The sequence below is a fragment of the Natator depressus genome, chromosome 11 (genome assembly GCF_965152275.1).
Source record: "Natator depressus isolate rNatDep1 chromosome 11, rNatDep2.hap1, whole genome shotgun sequence".
In the NCBI taxonomy this organism is placed as follows: Eukaryota; Metazoa; Chordata; order Testudines; family Cheloniidae; genus Natator; species Natator depressus.
Genome location: NC_134244.1, coordinates 70,937,316 through 70,960,049, shown reverse-complemented (window position 1 = coordinate 70,960,049; position 22,734 = coordinate 70,937,316). Strand labels below are relative to the sequence as shown.

At 43.0% G+C, this 22,734-nt stretch overlaps 1 protein-coding gene across 1 annotated transcript in view; it reads right to left on the bottom strand.

Moving 5' to 3' along the window:
• TRPM8 (transient receptor potential cation channel subfamily M member 8) overlaps positions 1-22,734 on the bottom strand; it is a 116,349-nt gene that overhangs the window by 76,702 nt on the left and 16,913 nt on the right. The window contains exons 3-4 of the mRNA XM_074968163.1: positions 9,715-9,839; positions 6,709-6,782 (exon numbers count right to left, since the gene is read on the bottom strand). Of these exons, the coding sequence (XP_074824264.1) occupies positions 6,709-6,782; positions 9,715-9,813 (173 nt within the window). The 5' untranslated portion in view covers positions 9,814-9,839. The remainder of the gene's footprint in view (positions 1-6,708; positions 6,783-9,714; positions 9,840-22,734) is intronic.

The window sequence follows — 22,734 nt, the reverse complement described above, 5'->3', positions numbered from 1 at the left end:
CTCAAGAAGATACCTACAGTGGTCTGGCCATCTATAGCCGTAAGTTTATAAGAGTGTTAACATCCCGGATTATCTGCAAGGTCTCTGAGGAGTTCTCTCAGATGATTATGGACAAGAATATGTCATATATTCCTTTCCCTTCTGACCATATCAGAACACGGCACTGACTGCCTTCAGAAGAGCAGCTCAGTGCAAATAGGAAAGTTGAAATAAAGAAGGGGAAAAGGCTTTATGAACCCAGGTTTTCCAACACTCTAAAAGAATGCTTCATAAATTCTCTAGGAATATAAAGTCCTGATGTGTTAGTTGGGAACTCTGATGAAAGACAACAATATATGATGTGTTCTCTCACCAAGCAGGCACATCCCTCTCTGGGATTGAACATGGCAGCTAACCACACCTATCCCTCCTAAAAGGAGAGGATGGCGGTGGGCTCTACAGAATGGAAATGCTGGGGTAATGTCTGACATTTTCCTCCTGGATTTGTGGGGGGAGAATCTGGTGAGAATCAGCTCACTGTCCTTTTTCCACCCTTCCTCAAAGCTGGATCCCTACAGAACTCCAACAAAGGGCTTCTCTGAGGTTGTGGGAAGCATGCTGCAGTTTATATGCGAGAGGAGAGGCGCCTGTGCCGAAGGGGAGCGTGCAGTCCTCAGACATGCAACAGTTGGGTTTTGTTGCGGTATCAGTTATTAACCGGTTTCCTTCATTTCTAGTTTGCCTTTAGGTGAGATGTAAAGCCAAAATCCTGACAAAGTCACGGTGCTTAAAAACATCCAGCAGGCCTTGACAAGTTTAGTTTTTACGCACATAAGGTATTAATTTTCCCTGGAGTCCTGACCAAATATCAGCCTGGGCAAATAGATCCTGACCTAAATTTCTTACCTACTGTCATGTTTGTGCTGCTTTAATTGTACTGATTTAGATACTGGCATAGCTAAAGCATTACAACCCTCAAGGGTGGGCACAATTATACCAGTATGCAGATGCTTATATTGTTATGGTTCACTCTTGTAAACGTGTGGGAATAAACTACACCAATATGAGCACCTTTTTACTGGTGTGCCTGGATCCACGCCAGGGGGATTATCGATTTAACCATTTCAGCATTAAAAAAGCCCACAGCCCTAACACAGAGTTAAACTGGTACAAAGAACTGTGTAGGCCAGGCCCCATGCTTTCATGAAGTGATGCAGCTACATTCTATGCACCTACCCATAATGTTGGGGGGGGGAAGCTGTGTTATCATGGGGGCTTCAATTCAATACGCTGTAGATCTCGTGTTGCTGGTATTAAAATATCCTTGCAATTTCTAAATATTAGAAGTGACAACTACCTAACTCAAAAAGTATTGCAACCACCATGGCAGAATTCTATATTAGATGTTGCCTTGACAGATAAAGAGAAATTGATCACAGAGCTAAACAAATCAACTGTAGCTGAGATACCACTTTCACCAAGCTGAAAACAATTATAAGCCAGCTCAGCTGGGAGGAAAAATTTAATCAGAAGAATGTGAATGATAGGTGGGAATTGATTAAGAACACTTTACTAGCCATAACCAAGGAAGGCAGCCATATTGGTTAAAAAAACCTACCTGGTATAGAGGGAAAATAAAGGCAGCTATAAAAATGTAACATATGGAAGAAAGGATAAATTAATAGTAATGAATATAAATCAGAAGCTAGCAATTGTAGAAAAAGGGAAAATTTAATCAGAAGAATCTGAATGATAGGTGGGAATTGATTAAGAACACTTTACTAGCCATAACCAAGGAAGGCAGCCATATTGGTTAAAAAAAACTACCTGGTATAGAGGGAAAATAAAGGTAGCTATAAAAATGTAACATATGGAAGAAAGGATAAATTAATAGTACTGAATATAAATCAGAAGCTAGCAATTGTAGTAAAAGGGAACCAAAGGGACACAAGGAGAATTCTATGGCCAGCACAGTAAAGGACAATAAGAAGGAGATTTTAAAATATATTAGGAACAAGAAGTTTCCTGATAGTAGTTTTGATCCATTACTAGATGGAAATAACTGAATTATCAATACAAATGCAGCAAAGGCAGACGTGTTCAAGTCTGTGTTTGAGAGGAAAAAACAGATGATGGAGTCATATCATGATGAGGGTGATGATAACACTCTTTCCATTCCACTAGTATCTCAGGACAGGTTAAGCAGAAACTCCTAAAGTCTAGGGTGACCAGATGTCCTGATTTTATAGGGATAGTCCCGATATTTGGGGCTTTGTCTTACATAGGCACCTATCACCCCCAACTCCCATCCCAATTTTTCACACTTGCTATCTGGTCACCCTACTAACGTCCGACATTTTAAAATCAGTAGGTCTGGATACCTTGCACCCAAGAGTTTTAAAAGAGTTGGCTGATGAGCTTGCTAGACTGTTAAGATTGATTTTCAATTAGCCTTGGAATACCAGGGAAGTTTCAGAAGACTGAAAGAAAGCTAATGTTGTGGCAATATTTAACTAGTGTAAATGGGATGGCCAGGTAATTATAGGCCTCTCAGTTTGACATTGATTCCAGGCAAGATAGTAGAGCAGCTGATGCAGGATTAGATTAATAATCAATTAAAGGATGGTAACACCAATCAATCAACATGGGTTTATGCAAAATAGATCCTGCCAAACTAATTCAATATCCTTTTTTCATGTGATTACAAGTGTAGTTGATAAAGGTAATAAAGTTGATGTGATATACTTAGACTTCTGTCAGGCACTTGACTTGGTACTGCATGACATTTTGATTAAAAAGTTAAAATGATATAGAATTCATATGGCACCAATTACATGGGTTAAAAGCAGCCTTACTGATAGGTCTGAAAATGTAATTGTAAATGGGGAATCATGATCCTATGGGTGTGTTTCTTGTGGGGTCCTACAGAGATCGATTCTTGGCCCTATGCTATTTAACGTTTTTATCAATGACCTAGAAGAGAACATAAAATCATCACTTATGAAGTTGGCAAATGACACTAAAATTCAGAGAGTGGTAGATAATGATGGTGACAGGTCACTGACAGAGTAATCTGGATTGCTTGGCGAACTGGACACAAGCAAACAATGGTGTATTTTAATATGGCTAAATATAAATGTAAACATCTAGGAACAAAGAACATAGGCCATATTTAGAGGATAGGGGACTCTACCCTGAGAAGCAGTGACTCTGAAAAAGATTTGAGGAGGAACATGATGGAAAATCTGCTGAACACGAGCTCCCAACACAACACTGTGGCCCAAAGGGCTAATAAGAATCTCAGATGCTTAAACAGGGGAGTCACTAGTAGGAGCAGAGAGGTTATTTTAACTCTGTATTTAGTACTGGTGAGCTCGCTGCTGTAATGCTGTACCCAGTTCTGGTGTCCACAATTCAAAAAGGAGGTTGATAAATTGAAGAAGGTTCAGAGAAGAGCCATGAGAGTGATTAAAGGATTCAAAAACATGCCTTTTAGTGACAGACACAAGGAGTTCAATCTATTTAGCACTTAACAAAAAAAGAAGATTTAAGGGGTAACTTGATTACAGTCTATAAGTATCTACATGAGGAACAAATATTTCATAATGGGCTCTTCAATCTGACAGAGAACAGTATAACACAATCCAATGGCTGGAAGATGAAGATAGACAAATTCAGACTGGAAACAAGGCGTACATTTTTAACAGTGAGAGTGATTAACCATTGGAACAAATTTACCAGGGGTCATGGTGGATTCTCTCTCACTGACAATCTTTAAATCAAGATTAGATGTTTTTCTACATGATGTGCTCTAGGAATTATTTTGGGGAAATTCTCTGGCCTGTGTTATGCAGAATGCCAGACTAGATCATCATAATAGTCCCTTCCTGGTCTTGGAACCTATGAAATTCCTGAGCGTTGTTGAATTTCTCTAGTAACTTAGTTCCCTCTAAACATACAGTGTAAAGAGTGCCCGAATGCTACTGGGGATGAAAGATTCTTTTATTGAGGCTCTTTTCAGCTCGTGTCTCAGTTACTGCAACCACCTTCTCTTTGGCCTTGACAAATGCAGTCTTGCCCCATTCATATCCATTCAGAATCCTGCTGCCAAGATCCTTTTCCTAGCCTGTTGCTTTGACCATATCACCCCTCTCTTTGCATCCCTCCACTGGCTCCCTCTTCACTATCACATTGAACAGTAGCTCACCCTCACTTTCAAGGCCCATCCCCTTGACCACCATCTCTGATTGGCCCATGATACCAGCCTTCACCACCTGCTTGTTGAGTTTTCAAACAAGCACCTTATGCTTTCCCCCATGCTGCCCCTCTTGGGGAGCTCCTCCCAAGCATCAACACCCACAAAGCTATCTCATTATCTGCCTTCAAAACCCTCTTAAACTCTCCATTTCTGTGATACCTACAAAAACTTTAGAACAGCTAGGCCACAGGTGTGCTGAGACCACTGCCTATCATACTGACCAATACTCCCCTTTCTGTCTGTATCCATCTGTTGTCTCTTGTTTTAGACTTTGAGTGTCAGCTCTTTGAGGCAGGGACCGTCTTTTTGTTCTGGATTTATACAGCACCCAGCACAGTGCTATGGTAATGCAAATAATAATAAAAATAATATGCCACCTCACATCAATCCCACTAGACCCCATTCACTTCAATGGGATGCTTGCCAGTAAAATAATGGTACTTCTGACCCAGACAACATAACAACTGAATGTATTATTTCCCATAGCACTTGATGTTGGGACATTCAGCAACACCCAGCCAATCATTAGGGCCCTGGATATGCCTTGTCCCTTGATCCCTGTTTCTTCATCCTTGTTGCATCAGTTTAAATTCGGAATACCAAGGAGAAGCTTCTGTGCTGGCCATGAGCACTTCTGTCCCCATGTCTATGCTATCCAGCTAGTTGTATGCAAAACTGGCATTTGGGAGCCATGGAATCTGCTGATGGGGAGGGAAGATGCCTGCTGGCAGGGTGCGCCCCCCATTTGCATGACCATCCCAACTTTAAAGTGGGATTGTGTGGCTTGCTCTTTGAGTGCATTTATCAAACTCACTTCCCAGAGTAGACTAGGCTGGAGGCCTGCTCTCTCTTCCCAGCCAGAGTGTTGGAGGGTGGAGTAAAATCTGCTATTCCAACCTCTTAAGCATAACCAGAGCTGTATCAGGCCTCCCCCGGACCATGACCAGAACACAGGGAGGAGGACTAGAGAAGGGGAGAAAAGAAAAAGATTGAAGGCATTTGTGGAAGGCAAAAGTGAGACTTAGAAGACGAGGGTGCACAAGGAAGAAGTGCACTGGCAGTTCCCCAAAACCCTAACACTGGCGTTGACTGTTACTTCATTACGTTGCTCTCAACCAGCACTATCTCCCGCTCCCGTAAAAAGCAAAGCTCAGAGTATTTGCTGATGTAAGCAGTGTCAGGATGAGCTCCACCCTGACATCTGGTGGTGAGGTGTGGCAAGTTTTGGAAAAGAACTTCAGGGGCTCATCTCATTTGCATAGGCACACCCACCCCGCCTAGAATGAGGCCATAGCTGCCCAAATGCTCACTTTGGCTGCTGTGGGATCCCCAGTGTCTCTGTTATTGGGGCAGGAAGAATAAATTGTTATTACCCTGATTATGGGAACTGTGCTTGGAACTGTACTTGGCCTTTTGTTATGATGGAGGGACTCACCATCAACTAAGTAGCACTCGCTAGGCAAGGGTCATGGGTTCCAAAACTCTGTGAATTGAGAGAGGCTGGGGACAAGTATTAATACTTGGTGGTATGGGCCCCTTGGTGAGGGCCTTACATGCTAATTGCACTTCCTCCTCTCTCCACTGTAGAATATCAGAGCTAATTTTCATTCCATTAGGAGTCTAGTCACAGGCTGCTGAGCTCACTTTGGGCTAATGGTGCACCAGCACTGAGGCTCCCCTACTACAAGCTGAATTCACCTAAGAGCTGAAATCACTGAGTGTTGTGTTAAGTAGTGGGGGAGCCTGAAGATATATTGTGGAGCAGTTTGTGGGACGGCTGGAGTGCCTTGTGGACAGGCTGGTGGAGCAGTTCATAGGATGGCGGGAGCTGCTTGTGGGATGCGGAGCAGAGCAGTTCATAGGACGGCGGGAGCTGCTTCTGGGCCGCAGAGTGGAGCTGAGCGAAGCAGTTTGTGGGGCGGCTGGAGGAGCAGAGTGAAGGCCTATGGAGCTGTGGGGCGGTCAGCTTCAGATCATGTAAGGTGCCCCTTACCTCTCTTTCCTCCCCATCTCCACCCAGGTTGGGAGGTAAAGCTCTGCAGATAAACTTTCGAACTCTGGGGCTGCCCTGACCAGGGACAGAGACTTTTGGGTCACTGGACTTTTGGGACTTTGGGTGATTTGGGGTTGCTGGACTCAAGAACCCAAGGGAAAGGGCATGCCCCAATTTGCTTGGGGTGGGTTTTTTGCTCATGGGTTGTGTTATGAATCCTGTTGGTGGTGTTTCCCCAACATAATGCCACATTGTTTCTCTCTGTTATTAAAAGGCTTTTTGCTACACTCAGACTCTGTGCTTGCGAGAGGGGAAGTATTGCCTCTTGGAGGCGCCCAGCGGGGGTGGTATATATTTGTCCCAGGACAGTGGGTGGGGGCTCGAGCCGGTTTGCACTGTGTTATTGGAATGGATCCCCTAGATACTGAACCCGGCCCTTGTTGCTGCCAACTCTGACGGGCAGAAGGGTTACACTTACATTGACTTGGCATCTCTTGTGAAGAAGACACATTCTCTCTTCTTAAAATGTTCTTGAATGAAGGTGACCAAATCCTTTGGGGGAAGATTAAAAGGGAAAGTTTTAGCTCAGTGACTCCCAGCACTGCAAACTCTTTAAAGGTAGCACAGGTGCCTTACACTGGCATTTAAAGGAAAACTGCAGTGATTCACTGTAATTCATTTGTTCGCAACGTAGCATCAGGGCCTGTGTGGACGCAGCTGTTCAGGAGTACGGCACGCGATAGCTAAACCCTTTAACTACAATTGAAATACTAAAACAGAAACTTTAAAAAAAATTTAATGAATAACTATCAGCATGTCCTAGTAGGCCTTGTTTAGATCAGGAAAAAGGTGTTTTTAACAACATGATGAGCACCAAAGCAAACAGTTCTTGCATTGTCCCTTAAGCGCATGCTGGGGACAGGTGTAACGCCGACAGACTCTGGTCGTCGTCAGGTGGGATTAAACTGGGGACCTCTGGAGCTTAGTGCATGAGCCTCTACCTCATGAGCTAATAGCCAACTGGCTGTTAGCTAAGGCTGTAGAGCAGACTCATTAATTGCTCTCTAAGTGGTCTCTGTGCCACTAGATGGGACAGAACGCCACACCCAGGAGGTATGTGGGTTACACAGGCTCACATTTAGAAACATGGCTTCATCTTCCTCTTTGCTCTATAAGAGCTCTATTGGTTTAACCCAGCATGTTCATACAACAAACATCCCAATAACTAGGTCAATATCCAGAAGTTACAAAGTAGCCCCCACTTCCACCACAATTTTGAACACCACTCAGCACCTAATGTAGACCTGGTTTAACACCTTTAGAAATGTTATGGGATCACAGGTAACCATACCTGCTAAATGGTGTTGAAAATCGTATCACCAATATTCCAAACAAACCCTTTTTCCCCTTAGCCCCTACCAAAAGCGATGCCAGCTCCACTTGCTATTTTAATATAATCCAGCATGCCCCAGTAGGAGATTAAGTCTCTCGAGTCAAACCCCAGTGGAATTAAGAGTCTCCAGATTGTTTTAAGGTAACTTCCAATTCTAATTTAATAATTAAACTCTGCTAAATTAAACACACCAAGTGTTTAACACTACAATATACCTTGCCTTAGAATGATTGGAAGCTGTCTGATATGCAGCTGTTTCTATGGAGATGTTAATTCTTTTGCACCTAATTTGCCTCCAGAGACTAACAAAGTGGGAGCTTCCTATCTGATCATGAAATGCTTTTATTTGTCTTTTATTTACTCTTATTTGCTTAGGGCTAGAACGTGGCGTGGACTGTGCTGGCTCCAGACGTGGAAGGAGAGACTGATTGCACCCCTGCCTTGTATGCTGCTGCACAGCCTCCCCTGGCCTTGGGCGCAGGCACTTATACCTGCTACTAACCCCATGAGCAAGTGTGCAGAGAGTTGGCAGAACTGGCAGAAATTGGCCCATGCCCACACGTCAGCCAGGATGAGGGATGTAGTAGGTTGCTACCATTATGGACGAGTAGCAAAGTTACTCCCCACCTGGAACAAGAGGAGGGGAGTCACGTCCCTCTGAAGTACAGTTTCTTTCCTTGGTGCACATGGCCCCACACACAAGGCCTGCAGCCCATAGCAGTTTACTCCCTTTTGCGACTAGTTCTATGGCCATCTGAATCTTTTCAGTACAGCGGAATTCTCCTTTAACCATACGAGAGTTCTTAAAGGCACAGCCTGTTTGGGGCCTTGTTGTGCAGCTGCTGCTAACTGGGGAGTTTAATTTAGACCAGGAAAGAAGCCTGGATAAAAATTCTACTGGAAATAAAAATTTCCATTGCTAAGCACTTGGAAAGACCTCAAGTCTGATGTGCATTTCAAACCAAGAGATCCATATATATGAAAATCGACTTTGCATTAAACTTCAAGTGTTTATTCAAAAGTGGGCCCAAACCAAACCCACCCAGTCCTGAACATCCCTAGACTATGAGAGAAGGAGGTGGGACAGAATCTAAACACAGACCCCATGTCACATTTTGCAGCTGCCCCCTGCCTATGAGCCAGACCAAAACCCTGGATCTGAACATGTTTCAGTTTGGGGTGTTCTGAATCCAGAATTGGATCCAACTGAAATAGATGGGCCCATCTTGAAAGTTACTTCTTTTGCACTGTTCCATTTCAGACGCCTGCCCAAGTTCATTCTCTTTCAGACAAGTTCATTCTCTTGGTTTTATATGCTCCCAGCATAGGAACCTAAAGGACATCTGAAATATATGGGAGATCTAATACTTATACTTCAAAGTATAGTGCCCTTTCAGAGATGATACTATTCACCAAAGCACAAAGCTAATATGATTTTACATTAATAATTCATCATTTTGGCAGTATGAAAAATAATTTATGGGAGACCCCCAACCTCACACTTGTTAGGAGCCCATCTGCAGCCACCCACAGCATCCAGGCTCCAAAGTCCATCACCTTGCAAGGATTTTTTACAGCTACTCTGATCTGGTAACTCCACAAAGTGCAAGGCAGCAGAGGGTCAGAGCCAATGAGTCTTGATTGGCATGAAGGAAAAATCCCTGGAATCCAGGATGTGCGGAGGGGGGGAGGATGTAGTGCTTTAAATTCTCATTTCTGGACATCTAGTTTCACGTGGTAAATTAGACCATGACTCATTCTAATTTAACTTTGTCCATAATGGAAACCTACCCATACAATTTGGCAGTATTCTATTGCTGCTCAGGGAAGGTCCAGAACTGTGATAAAGTCCTTTAAAAAAATGTTCTAGCATTCTGTGACACTGACCTATCTACTACATTTTACAGTAGCTTTAGAGGCCATTGGCTACAGAATAAAATTGTATTTTTCTTTAAGGAAAAAGTGCTGCAAGACCATTATACATCTTCCTCCTTGTGTATGAGACTAATTCATAATTGTCACTGTGGCAGAGTTCCAAGTGAGACTACACCCACGCACGTAGCATGGAAATGCATTGCACCAGATACTTACACTGTCATTGTACGACACATCTGTGCTGCGAGATATACTGGAGTAAAGAACTTTTGAACCTTCCAAAGTGCCATTTCGTCTGTTTCTCATGGTGCCCATGCAAACTTAAAGTAGTCACCACCAGCCTATGGGGGAAGAGAAGGATTTTGGGGATCAACATTAGTGTTAGCCTTTCCCCCCCCCCAAAATAGACCAAAAAAAATTGCGATCACACCTGGTGCTTTGGGTTCCATTCAAATCCTGTATTAGTGGATTTGTTATTCTAGTTGGCTTTTGGAATGTGAAATGCAATATCTAAAACCTCAAAAATCCCTCATGCCAGAGTATTGAAAGAAATAGGTTTTCCTCCCAGGACTGACTTAACACCTTTCGGCAAAGAAAGTGTGTAATATATTCCATAATGTATAGCTGTAGAGATGCTGAAATTTCAGCACCTTGTGCAGTCCTGTAGTAATTCACATACTGTGGTGTCTAGGGGTCCCATCAGAGATTAAAGCCTTGTTGTGTCACTAGGCACCATATGTACAAACAGAAAAAGAACAGTTGCTGCACCAAAGAGTGTTCTGTCTAACCAGACAAAAGGAATTATTCCTACAGAAAGTATTCTAAGGCACAGAGAGATCAAAGAGTTTGCTCAACATCACAGACGAAGTACATGGAGGCAGAAACTGAAATCAGATCTCTTCAATCCTACTCCAGCTATTTAACAAGAATATCCTTCCTCACCTGGGTTTCTGACAATCTTCTCTGATCTCTATAGTGAAAAGATATTTAATGGTTTCATTCTAGTCTCTCTTCATTATAAAAATTACTGTATTAATATGCCACGTCTAAGCATAATTCACAATCTGGTCAGAAGGACCTTGAACTGCAATAGCAAGCGGCTTTGAAGTTAGAATCAAGGCATAGGGGCACACTGCTGGATTGAGAAAGTTGAAATGGATGGATGGGTATGTACTCCAGGCTCCCCAGAACAGAGCTTTAACTATGACTTCACTAAGCCACCTTCAGGAATAAGAACTTGGTCCCAATGGCAGTGAGCATATTTGAACCAGATTCAGAAGCTCAGAAAATAAAAACACTAATATAAATTTTAGTTGCAAGTATCTAAGCTATTTCCAAGGCACCTAGCACCTTGCAATGAAACAAGCTATTTCTCCCTTCTAAAAGGGAACTAGTCTTGTAGTTAAGGCACTGGGTTGGCGCTCAGGAGATCTAGTTCAATTCCCAGTTCAGACGCAAATTTCAAGTGTGACCTTAAGTGCCTCTATCTTTCTGCTCCTCAGTCCCCATCCGTAAAATGAGGCCAATATTACTTCCCTTTTCCATCCTGGGACTATTTAGAGTGTAAGATGTTCGGGGCAGGGACCATAGACTCCTCTGTGTGTGGAGAGCACCACGGTGTCACTTAGCACCTCTATATAGTAAATAATAAATACTCATTTCTGTGTGATAAGGCACATGACTTCTGGTGACTGAAAACTGGCAAGTGGTTTATTCATGAGTTTGGAGAGAAAAAACAGCAATGAATGCAGTAAGATTGCCTGGAAATACCATTTCAGCACATGATCCAAGCAACCCCAGAAGGCGATAAAACAAGCTAGCTCAAGAGACATACCATCAGGTATTATTTATATTACAAATCCAATTTTAAAAAAATAATTTCAAGTTACCTTTAAGTAACACTAGCACATGGAATCTGCATTCTGTCAGACGACAAAACCAGGATACTCCATGTCTGACAACCTGCCACATTCAGACCTTACATGTGTACATTACAGGCAGCAAACATCCTCCTTGCCTGTTCTTTATGGAAGTCACTCTGGTCCAAATTGTGGCTCAAGTATCAACTCCTTATGCATAACCAGAGACCAAGTTTCCTACACATTTTTCCATAAGGGCTTCAGGATGATGGTATTTGCCTCCTCCACTCTCTCACCTCTGCAGAAACAGCAAGCGATTCACCCTCCAGAACCAGGGCCACTGGAGAACCCTTCACATCCCTGACAGCCCAGCTGCAATGAAGCCACATTCTCAAGGATTCTTTCATTGCCACTCACATCCTCTCTCTCCACCCCATCCCCACCCAAATAGAAAAAGAAAAAACACTTAGTTGCAAACAGCACAAAATCTCCACTGAAGTGCAATTGTAGGGTGGCTCAGTGACAGAACTGCTTTTGTTTCCCACGAAGATTCTCTCGAGCCAACCAAGATCTTCCTGCAGTATCCTGCTTCTCACTGTGGGTCTGGACATTGCCAATCAAAATGGTGAAGATAATGGCAAAACTTCAGTGGGAGCCACCACAGGTGTCAGGTGCATGTTATTCAATGGACGGAAGTGTGCCATGGAGCAAAGAGTGCCCACGTTTAAAAGTGCATCCACACAATCTTTTCACGGAGAAGCCCTATCACCTCCATACTTTGGAACAGGGGGTTGACATTTGGCGGAGGTTGCTCTGGTATTCGGAATATGTCTTTTGCTATCCCCATGAAAGTAACAGTTCACACCTATTCAGTGGATGCTTGTTAGAGTTTGGCAACTAAATTCTCTGCAGATTCCTTCTGTACTGGACACATTCCTGCCCAGGGATACAGGACCCAATCAGGGTTGAAGTTAACCTATGATTGTTTCTCCTCCTGGCTGCCAAAGGCCACTGTGGCACCAAACACAGGAACTGAGATCAGGGAGGCTGTGTTCTCAATGCTGTCAGTGTTGATGCTCAGGAGGAGCTAAGCAGGGAGCTGACAGCAGATGTGGGGGTACCTGGGGGCAGAAGAGTCTATAACCACTGGAAACCACTCCCTTGCAGAACCCGTATAGAACCAACAAATCCCAAGTCTCAACATTGCTCCACTGTCTAGCGAACAGCTGTGAAACTCCCTGGTAAAGTGTGTCACTCACCTCTAATGGCGGATCCAAACACAGAGTAACAACCAGCTACTGCTATTGATTGCTCAGTTAGCTCAACTGGTATAAGATTGTGCTGGGGGTTGAACAGTACCTCTAAATGTTGCAGGGATGCTGATGACCCACGTGGGGGTCTGCATAGTTCCACAGGGTGCAATTTTTTGTTTTTTTAAATCTTTGGTTTTTTAAATCTAGGAAATTACATACAAGCATCTACTGCAAACGAATGTTCAGTTTGAAGAGACAAGCACTTAGAAGTTTGGAAATGCTAGAATCACACAATCCATTGTCTACAGTCAAGCTCTAAGATACAACCACATTTGCTCCAATCCCTCAGACAGAAACAAACACCTACAGGATCTCTATCAAGGGTTCTTAAAACTACAATACCCACCTGGGGAAGTGAAGAAACTGATTGACAGAGGCAGAAGAGTACCCAGAAGTCACCTACTACAGGACAGGCCCAACAAAGAAAATAACAGAACGTTTCTAGCCAACACCTACAGCCCCCAACTAAAACCTCTCCAGTGCAACATCAAGGATCTACAACTTATCCTGGAAAATGATCCCTCACTCTGACAGACCTTGGGAGGCAGTCCAGTCCACGCTTACAGACAGCCCCCCAACCTGAAGCAAATACTCACTAGCAACTACACACAACACAACAAAAACACTAACCCAGGAACGTATCCCTGAAACAAACCTCGTTGACAACTCTGTCCACATATCTATTCAAGGGACACCATCATAGGACCTAACCACATCAGCCACATGATCAGGGGCTCATTCACCTGCACATCTACCAATGTGATATTTGCCATCATGTGCCAGCAATGCCCCTCTGCCATGTACATTGGCTAAACCAGACAGTCTCTGTGCAAAAGAATAAATGGACACAAATCAGACATCAAGAATTATAACATTCAAAAACCAGTCGGAGAACACTTCAACCTCCCTGGACACTCAATAACAGACTTAAAAGTGGCAATTCTTTAACAACAAAACTTCAAAAACAGACTCCAACGAGACACTGCAGAACTGGAATTAATTTGCAAACTGGACACCATCAAATTAGGCCTGAATAAAGACTGGGAGTGGATGGGTCATTACACAAACTGAAAGCCAATTTTCCCATGCTAATTTTTCCCCCTACTGTTACTCACACATTCTTGTCAACTGTTTGAAACGGGCCACAATGATTACCACCACAAAAGTGATTTTTCCTTCTGCTGATAATAGCCCACTTTAATTGAATTGTCTCGTTAGAATTGGTAAGGCAACCTCCATCTTTTCATGTAATATGTATATATATCTTCCTACTGTATTTTCCACTCCATGCATCTGATGAAGTGGGTTTTAGTCCACAAAAACTTATGCCCAAATAAATTTGTTAATCTGTAAGGTGCCATAAGTACTCCTCGTTGTTTTTGCTAGAATTAAGGTTGTCTATGTAACCTTCAGTCTGCCCATGTGTGCACGCATTATATTAGTCTTACTTGCATGATCATATACTTTCCCACAAGCCCCTTGTCTTATTCCGTGCACTGGATGGATCTGCTCTGGGGATGAACTGGGGTGATGTAGGGACTGAGTCTATTGCTTGTAGAACCCTGGCCTCCTCCTGTGTGTGGGATGTACCAGGGCTGTGCAATGAAGGAGACTTGCCTGAAGGACTCCTGTCTCATTTACTGCAGACGGTAGAAAATGTGTTGTGAACGAGGCAGGGTGCTGCAGGAAGAGAAAGGAAGGGTGCTTGGTTAAGGCAGCTGAAAGCCACCTTAGAGAACTGGATTCTATCCCTCCCTCTTAAATCAAACATTTTCACAGGTGACCACTAATTGTGGGATCCTTATTCTATAGATGCCCAACTTGACACCCAGAGGTGAGATTTGCACAAATTACTGAGCACTCATAACAGCAACAGAAGTTAATGGGACCTGTAGACTGAAATATGAAGTGCTATAAAATGCTAAATACTCTGAAAAACAGGTCCTAGGCTTCTCAAATCAGACACCCAAAATAGCAGATGATCTAGACAATGCTGTCTCATCTCTCTGTGCCTCAGTATCGATAAAATGGTGATACCTCTCTACCTCAGAGGGGCTTTGTTAAGCACTCGATTATTACAGAGACGAGTGCCGTGGAAAAGCCAAGGAGGAAATTAAATAATTCTGGATTCAGTGGAGGGTTTGGTGGTGCAGAGTCAATAAGGCAAGAGGCCAACACACTGAAAGATGAGGATAAAAAGAAATATTTAATAGCTACCAATTCAGGAAGCACTAGCCATCCTGTGCACTGAATGCGGAAGGGGTCCTGTGGAAAAAATATTATGCTATCATGTAATTAGTGCATATGCGCGTGGGGGCCAAATTACAGTTGCACAGATGACGAATGCTGACATTTCCTAATTTATGAGTGCTTGACTATGCAACCTGAATGCTGGTTTAATGTATTTTTTGCACATAATGTACACAAACCTCTTCACATGGCTATGAGTCACACACATTTCACACAGATCCTTCACATTTACGGGTGTTCTGTCCCAGTGAGATAATCTCTTTCCAGCCACAGACACGAACTACAATGGCCAAAATCTGCTCCCAGTTTAAAATCCAAAGTAACTCTATTGCAGTAACGACTCTGTATTTATGGTGGTAGAACAGGGAACCCAAACCGGACGCCTAGACTACATCAAAATTCAATCCAAAAATACAAAAGCAGAAGAAAAAGGAGGGTACCACAACTCTTTAGGTCCTGCTTTTCAGGCTGATTCTTCTGGTGGATTAGCCATCATTAATTAGATGGGAGGTACCCATATGCCAAAATCTTTTTTTTAATCTGATAAAATTTCACAGCACATAAGAACTATATAAAAGACATGACAAAATAACTATTTGGGGCAAGTTTTTCCAAAAATCTTGACTACCCCTATGTGATAAGCATATAATTACACCAGGGCTGAACTTTTATTTGAGTAAAACTGATAGTATTTGGCCCACTAACTTCCAACTCACAACCCTGTAAAGCAAATGCTTTTAACTTTCAAGAATTTCCCCTCAGGGTAAAGCTTCCTTTAAAGCTACATTTCAAGGTAAAAACTCCACAGGGAGAAATGCATTTTCATCTGTATTTATGCGATAAATTTATTAAGCAACCCAACATTATAAAACGCAGCCAATAAATCTAACACCCAGAGAAGTGACCATGGACATAACTGCATTTAAAAAAAGAAGTTAAATGGAAATGAAAGCTTAAATTATTCATTCAACACTTGAAAGGATTTCAATTCTCTCGCTGTCTTTGTAAATAATTTAAAAGATTTGCTGTGCTACAGCAGAACTAAACAAAGTCTGAGAGGACACAGAATCAGTGCAAATCCTGTGCCCCACCTTTAATTTAGGTTTCAAAGAGGTCTGATTTCTATCACTGTTAGAGAGCTTGTGAGAAAAATGTAGCAGCTAACTAATTATGGATAGTTCATATAAAGTGCTCAATACGCATAATCATGTTTTGGTTAGAAATAAAGGTATTGCGCACATTTAAATTATATAGAATAGTATGAAATACAGAATTTCAGTCTATGAGAACTGTCCAACTGGCTAAAGCAATATGTTTCCTTCTTTTTTTTTATAGAGTGTATTGCAATATGTTTATGGAAAAACACTAGCTTTTTATAGCATGGGCTATTCCATTACAGTTTAGCCTTCTTAACAGGCAAGTTTGAAAGGTATTATACCACCAGCTAAACAACAGAATAATCATCTTAACCATAAGAATGTTACTGTGAATTCCGTAGCAGTTCCAGCAATAAGTACATTCCAGTGAAATCTTTGTACCTGGAGCTAAATGAAGTAACTAGAAATGGTAATTACATTTAAAATGACAGGTTTCAGAGTAACAGCCGTGTTAGTCTGTATTCGCAAAAAGAAAAGGAGTACTTGTGGCACCTTAGAGACTAACCAATTTATTTGAGCATAAGCTTTCGTGAGCTACAGCTCACTTCATCGGATGCATACTGTGGAAACTGCAGAAGACGTGTATATAATGTCTTCTGCAGTTTCCACAGTATGCATCCAATGAAGTGAGCTGTAGCTCACGAAAGCTTATGCTCAAATAAATTTGTTAGTCTCTAAGGTGCCACAAGTACTCCTTTTCTTTTTACATTTAAAATGGTATTTTTAAAAAGTCTCCAATACTTCACTCCAGCATTTCAAACTATTTTCTAAACTGAGCTGTACTTGGTCTCAACTTAAACAAGGAAAACTTTAATGCACAAAAATGTTTCTCACAGTTCAATGTATGCTTCTAATGCCAATTTGCATCAGTCTAATCATGACACTTAGCTTAAAAAGCAAAGCTTACAAACAGAAAAGAAAAATGTTACAAAGTACATTAGTTACTAAGTACATTTCCTGAACCACTGCCATCTCTTCTTTGGACTTCAAAAGGCATTTGTTGAAAATCAACCCCAAATGACATACCAGTGTAGAGTGCTCAGCCAAAATCTCCTGAATGTTTGTCCCAGCAATCTTGTTGTATACATTACTTTTCAACAGGAAGGGTTTGATATATTTCAGCATTCAAAGCCCCACCTATTTTCATGTGTGTCATACTCCCTTTTAAGGGGGATGGTCGGTGGATGAAAAGGTCAGGACACAGAAATCAAGAGCAAGATTAGTCAGTGATTGATAATGAGCAAGAAATGAATAATTGCAGCAGGATATTTATAAACTCTGTTGAAATAATACTGGTTTCCACTTCACAGTATGGCTATCAATTTCTACCGTACATTGGTAGTAGGCAATTTAATTTCTACAATTATCAGCACTATTAGAAAGCCACAAATGGAACAGAAAATGCTCATTATGAAAACCAATAATCTGTGTTAACTAATATCTTTATGTTGATAACACAAAGATTTTATTTTTAGGATAAATCTGATAAGAATCCTGATGAGAATGACACCGAAATTTTATTGCCAAGGATTGAGATCTCAAAAGAGAATTTATTCCACATTTCACAGCTTTTTTTTTTTTAACTGCAAGACTTTTCTGTCTCAAAACATCTCAGACTATTCCACTGAAATGAATGAAACTGCACTGATTTTTGAAGGCTCAACTAACCACCTCGCTAGAAGAAACTGTATTTATAGGGATCGCATTATGTGGAATCCCTGAAAATAGCTACAGACAAACAGACAAACAGCTGGAGTTTTAACCTTCTCGGCCTTGTATCCCGGGAAATTATACAGCACTGAAGTGGATGTAAATGTTGCAGGAAGCAGAGGTATGTGGTGTAGCACTGTTATACAGAAGTAGATATGCCACTACAACACTGGGAGCAATAAAAGTACATATCTGAGGCAATATTGTTTGGAGTGTCTCAGGTACAAGACAAGTGTTTGATTTAACACAATTTTACTTTCAGGTGATCTGCAACACCAGTGCAGTGTGCTGCCAGCCCCTGTTAAAGCCAACGACCATGGAGTGTAGTTTTCTTGCAATCTCTGGTCCTCACTACTGTATTATTGGAGCACCTCACAGTGTTGACTATATATAACCTCACAGCCACCTGGTGAGGTAATGAAGCATTAGTTACCCCCATTTTACAGGTGGGGATGTGAGGTACAGACACACTAAGGTGTGTCTACACTGCAACTGGGAGGTTGTCCCACTGTCTGGCTCACAACCATGAGTGCTGACCTCAGGGCAGACTGTCAAAAACAGGTCAGACGCTCCAAACAGGTGGTGTGTTCTATAATTAGATTTCACCAAGCCAGTAATTAATGTGAACTCCTGGATCACTATAACACTCTTACCATGAAAACAGCAAGGAGTCTGGTGGCACCTTAAAGACAAACAGATATATTTGGGCATAAGCTTTCATGGGTAAAAAACCCACTTTTTCAGATGCATGGAATGAAAATTACATATGCAGGCATTATATATTGACACATGAAGAGAAGGGAGTTACCTCACAAGTGGAGAAACAGTGTTGACAGGGCCAATTCGATCAGGGTGGATATAGTCCACTCCCAATAATTGATGAGGAGGTGTCAATTCCAGGAGAGGGAAAGTTGCTTTTGTAGTGAGCCAGCCACTCCCAGTCCCTATTCAAGCCCAAATTAATGGTGTTGAATTTGCAAATGAATTTTAGTTCTGCCATTTCTCTTTGAAGTCTGTTTCTGACTTTTTTTGTTTAAGTATGGCTACTTTTAAATCTGTTAAGAATGTCCAGGAAGATTGAAGTGTTCTCCTAGTGGCTTTTGTATGTTACCATTCCTGATATCCAGTTTGTGTCCATTTATTCTTTTACGTAGAGACTGTCTGGTTTGGCCAATGTACATGGCAGAGGGGCACTGCTGGCACATGATGGCATATATCACATATAACATGATGGCATATAATGTCTTCTGCAATTTCCACAGTCTCTACATAAAAGAATAAATGGACACAAATCAGATGTCAAGAATTATTCATAAACCAGTCGGAGAACACTTCAATTTCTCTGATCACGCAATCAGAGACATGAAGGTCGCTATCTTACAACAAAAAAACTTCAAATCCAGAGTCCAGCGAGAAACTGCTGAATTGGAATTCATTTGCAAATTGGATACTATTAATTTAGGCTTAAATAGAGACTGGGAGTGGCTAAGTCATTATGCAAGGTAGCCTATTTCCCCTTGTTTTTTCCTCCCCCCCCCCCCCCCAGACGTTCTGGTTAAACTTGGATTTATGCTGGAAGTGGCCCACCTTGATTGTCATGCACAGTGTGGGGAGAGTGGTCAGTTTGGATGAGCTATTGCCAGCAGGAGAGTGAGTTTGTGTGTGTGGGGGGGGGGGCGGTGAGAAAACCTAGATTTGTGCTGGAAATGGCCCACCTTGATTGTCATGCACAGTGTGGGGAGAGTGGTCAGTTTGGATGAGCTATTGCCAGCAGGAGAGTGAGTTTGTGTGTGTGGGGGGGGGCGGTGAGAAAACCTAGATTTGTGCTGGAAATGGCCCACCTTGATTGTCATGCACAGTGTGGGGAGAGTGGTCAGTTTGGATGAGCTATTGCCAGCAGGAGAGTGAGTTTGTGTGTGTGTGGTGGGGGGGGGGGGTGAGAAAACCTAGATTTGTGCTGGAAATGGCCCACTTTGATTTTCATGCAGGTTGTAAGGAGAGTGGTCACTTTGGATAGGCTATTACCAGCAGGAGAGTGAGTTTGTGTGTGTGGTTTTTGGAGGGGGGTGAGGGGGTGAGAGAACCTGGATTTCTGCAGGAAATGGCCCACCTTGATTATCATACACATTGTGAAGACAGTGGTCACTTTTGATGGGCTATTACCAGCAAGAGAGTGAGTTTGTCTGTGGGGGGGGCGGAGGGTGAGAAAACCTGGATTTGTGCTGGAAATGGCCCAACTTGATGATCACTTTAGATAAGCTATTACCAGCAGGAGAGTGGGGTGGGAGGAGGTATTGTTTCATGGTGTCTGTGTATATAATGTCTTCTGCAATTTCCACAGTATGCATCCGATGAAGTGAGCTGTAGCTCACGAAAGCTCATGCTCAAATAAATTGGTTAGTCTCTAAGGTGCCACAAGTCCTCCTTTTCTTTTTACCCACAGATGAGTTACCATCTAAATCCTAAGAGTGACAAAGTTGTAGTGATCTATCAATTCAAAGTGTCTTTCTGGGAAGACTCAAGGGGCAACCCCTGGGGATCTCTGGCTTGAGCTTAGTGACTCCAGCCCTTCAGAGTTCAAACAGCCAAAAGATGTGGGGCCTCCTTGTCAAGGATTTTTGTTCCCTTCCCCCCAGAGTTCAAGATGATGGGATGAGTTCACGTGCACGTCTCCTCCTCATGTGGGATGCAGTCAACAGTCTTTTGTCCTCTGACATTCCACAATGATTTGTCTCGTGTCTATTGGTCTTCTTTTGCTGGGCAGGAGATAACACCTCCTGTGGCAAAAAAGTATTTCACATTTGGTAATGTTTCTCTCCTGACTGGGGAGGTGTACAGTTTCAGAGCAAACACTTAAATATTACCTTATAACATGGGTCATAGACATTACACATGAGATTAAAGCAGGAAGCAACGTACTAGCATTTCACAGCATCCAAAGACTAAATACATTCTTATAATACTACTACCTATTTTGAGCAAAACTAACATACAGGTGACCTGGTCTGGTCTCCAGCTATGGGGGTTGTCAGTTCTTAGCTAATGCCTGCAACCTGGGCAAAAGCTGGCATCTGGCCTGCCAGCATCACAGAAGTATTATTGGAGCACATGTAGATGTACCCCACCTAGCTAGCAGCAGAGACTGCCTAGGGCCCTGTGTACATACTCGAGCGGCTGCTGCTCAGTCTAGCAATATGTCTTGCCATCACACCTCCTGACTGCAGCATAGACACACCGTAACTAACTTGCTCCGTGTCCCACAGAGGATCTGCATTAGCACAGGGAATTGAACGTGGGTCTTCAGAGTCCCAGGCTAGCACGCTAACCACTGGACCATCCTTCCTCTCAGTATCAGGTTCCTAATGATCCTTACGGCACAATAGTATATGTACACAGAAAGGTGCCTACAATAGTCTGGCACTTTTACCTTCCACTGCCGCATGCTGATAACACCATCGGCAGGATCTGAACCTTCAACATTGCACAGGCTGCTATCAGATGAATCACAGAACTAATTACATTAGCTGGCAGCAGAATAGGGCTGCTCTCCCAGAGAGGGGGATGGGCTGCTGGCACTGTGAACTGGATACAGAGTGTGGTTGTGGGGAAGCAATGGGGTGGCTCCTGCCCTAAGTGATGTCCCCAGAAGAGGTGGAGCCTGGGTTGTGTCTCTCCCCCACATCTCAGGAGTTAGGAGAGCTCCTGAACCATGTGGTGTTCTCGCTCTCTCACGCCCACTCCCAGTAGGTGGAGAAGCTCCTATCCCTTCTGGTCCCCACAAGGCCGCACACTGGTTCAGGAGTGTGGAGCAAACAGCTGCAGCGGCGCAGGAGCCAGCAAACAGAGCTGTAACAGGGGAGTTTCAGTGGGAGTTTGTCTTGTGGTGCTTGTTTGGGGTTTGTTTTTGCTGTGGGGGGTGGTGTTTTGGTGGGGTTTGTGTTTCCCAGATTAGCAGGATTGAGGTGGGAAGGCTATGACAGATACAGAGGCAGCAGTGGGAGTGACCCATGTCGTGGAAGACACAATGAAGATGACTGGATGTGGAAGCTGTGGTATGTACATGATCCTGGAGGGGGTACCTGGAAAGAGTTTTGTCTGCATGAAATGCCGTCTGATAGATCTGATGGAAGAAAAGACCCGAGGATTGGAGATGCAGGTGGAAAGTCTGGTTCTGTTTAGAAGGGGGGTCAAGTGGATTATGGAGCAAAGACATGAGGCAGCTGAAGGGAAAAGCTCAGACTTGCAGATGGAAGCAGGACTGAAGAATTCTGAGGGGACACTGCTGGGTGAGGAAAATGGACAGTGGAAGCATGTGACTAAGAGAACCAGGCAGAGGAAAAGACGGGCTAGTGAAGGAGATATACAGCTCAAGAACAGGTTTTCAGAGTTGGAAAATGAAGAAGGGGCTCAGCAGGTGGTCACAAAAGGTGGAAGGGCAAGGAAGAAGAGAAGAGGAGCTAGTCCTATAGGAAAAGGGGGAGAGTCAATGGAGACTACACCAAATATGAGCACCAGGAGGGTACAGGATGGGTTGAAGAGGATTACAAGGGAAAATGGGAATGGAAAGAACTTGCAGCCAGAGGGAACAGGTGATAGACTGGAGAATTGTACCATCGCCAGGAAAAGGCAGGCCTATGTGGTTGGGGACTTCTTACTGAGAAGAATAGACAGGCCTGTAACAAGAGCTGATCCAGAGAACAGAAAGGTGTACTGTCTGCCGGGTGCTAAAATACGAGAAGTGGGCCTGAGGCTGAAGAGGATCCTAATGGGAGCAGGAAAGAATCCACTGATTGTCCTTCATGTGGGAACAAATGATACGGCTAGATTCTCACTAGATTGTATCAAGGGAGATTGTGCCAGGCTGGGGAATACGAGGCTCAGGTGATCTTCAGTGGGATTCTGCCTGTTTCTAGAGAAGGGCAACAAAGGTGTGACAAGATTATGATG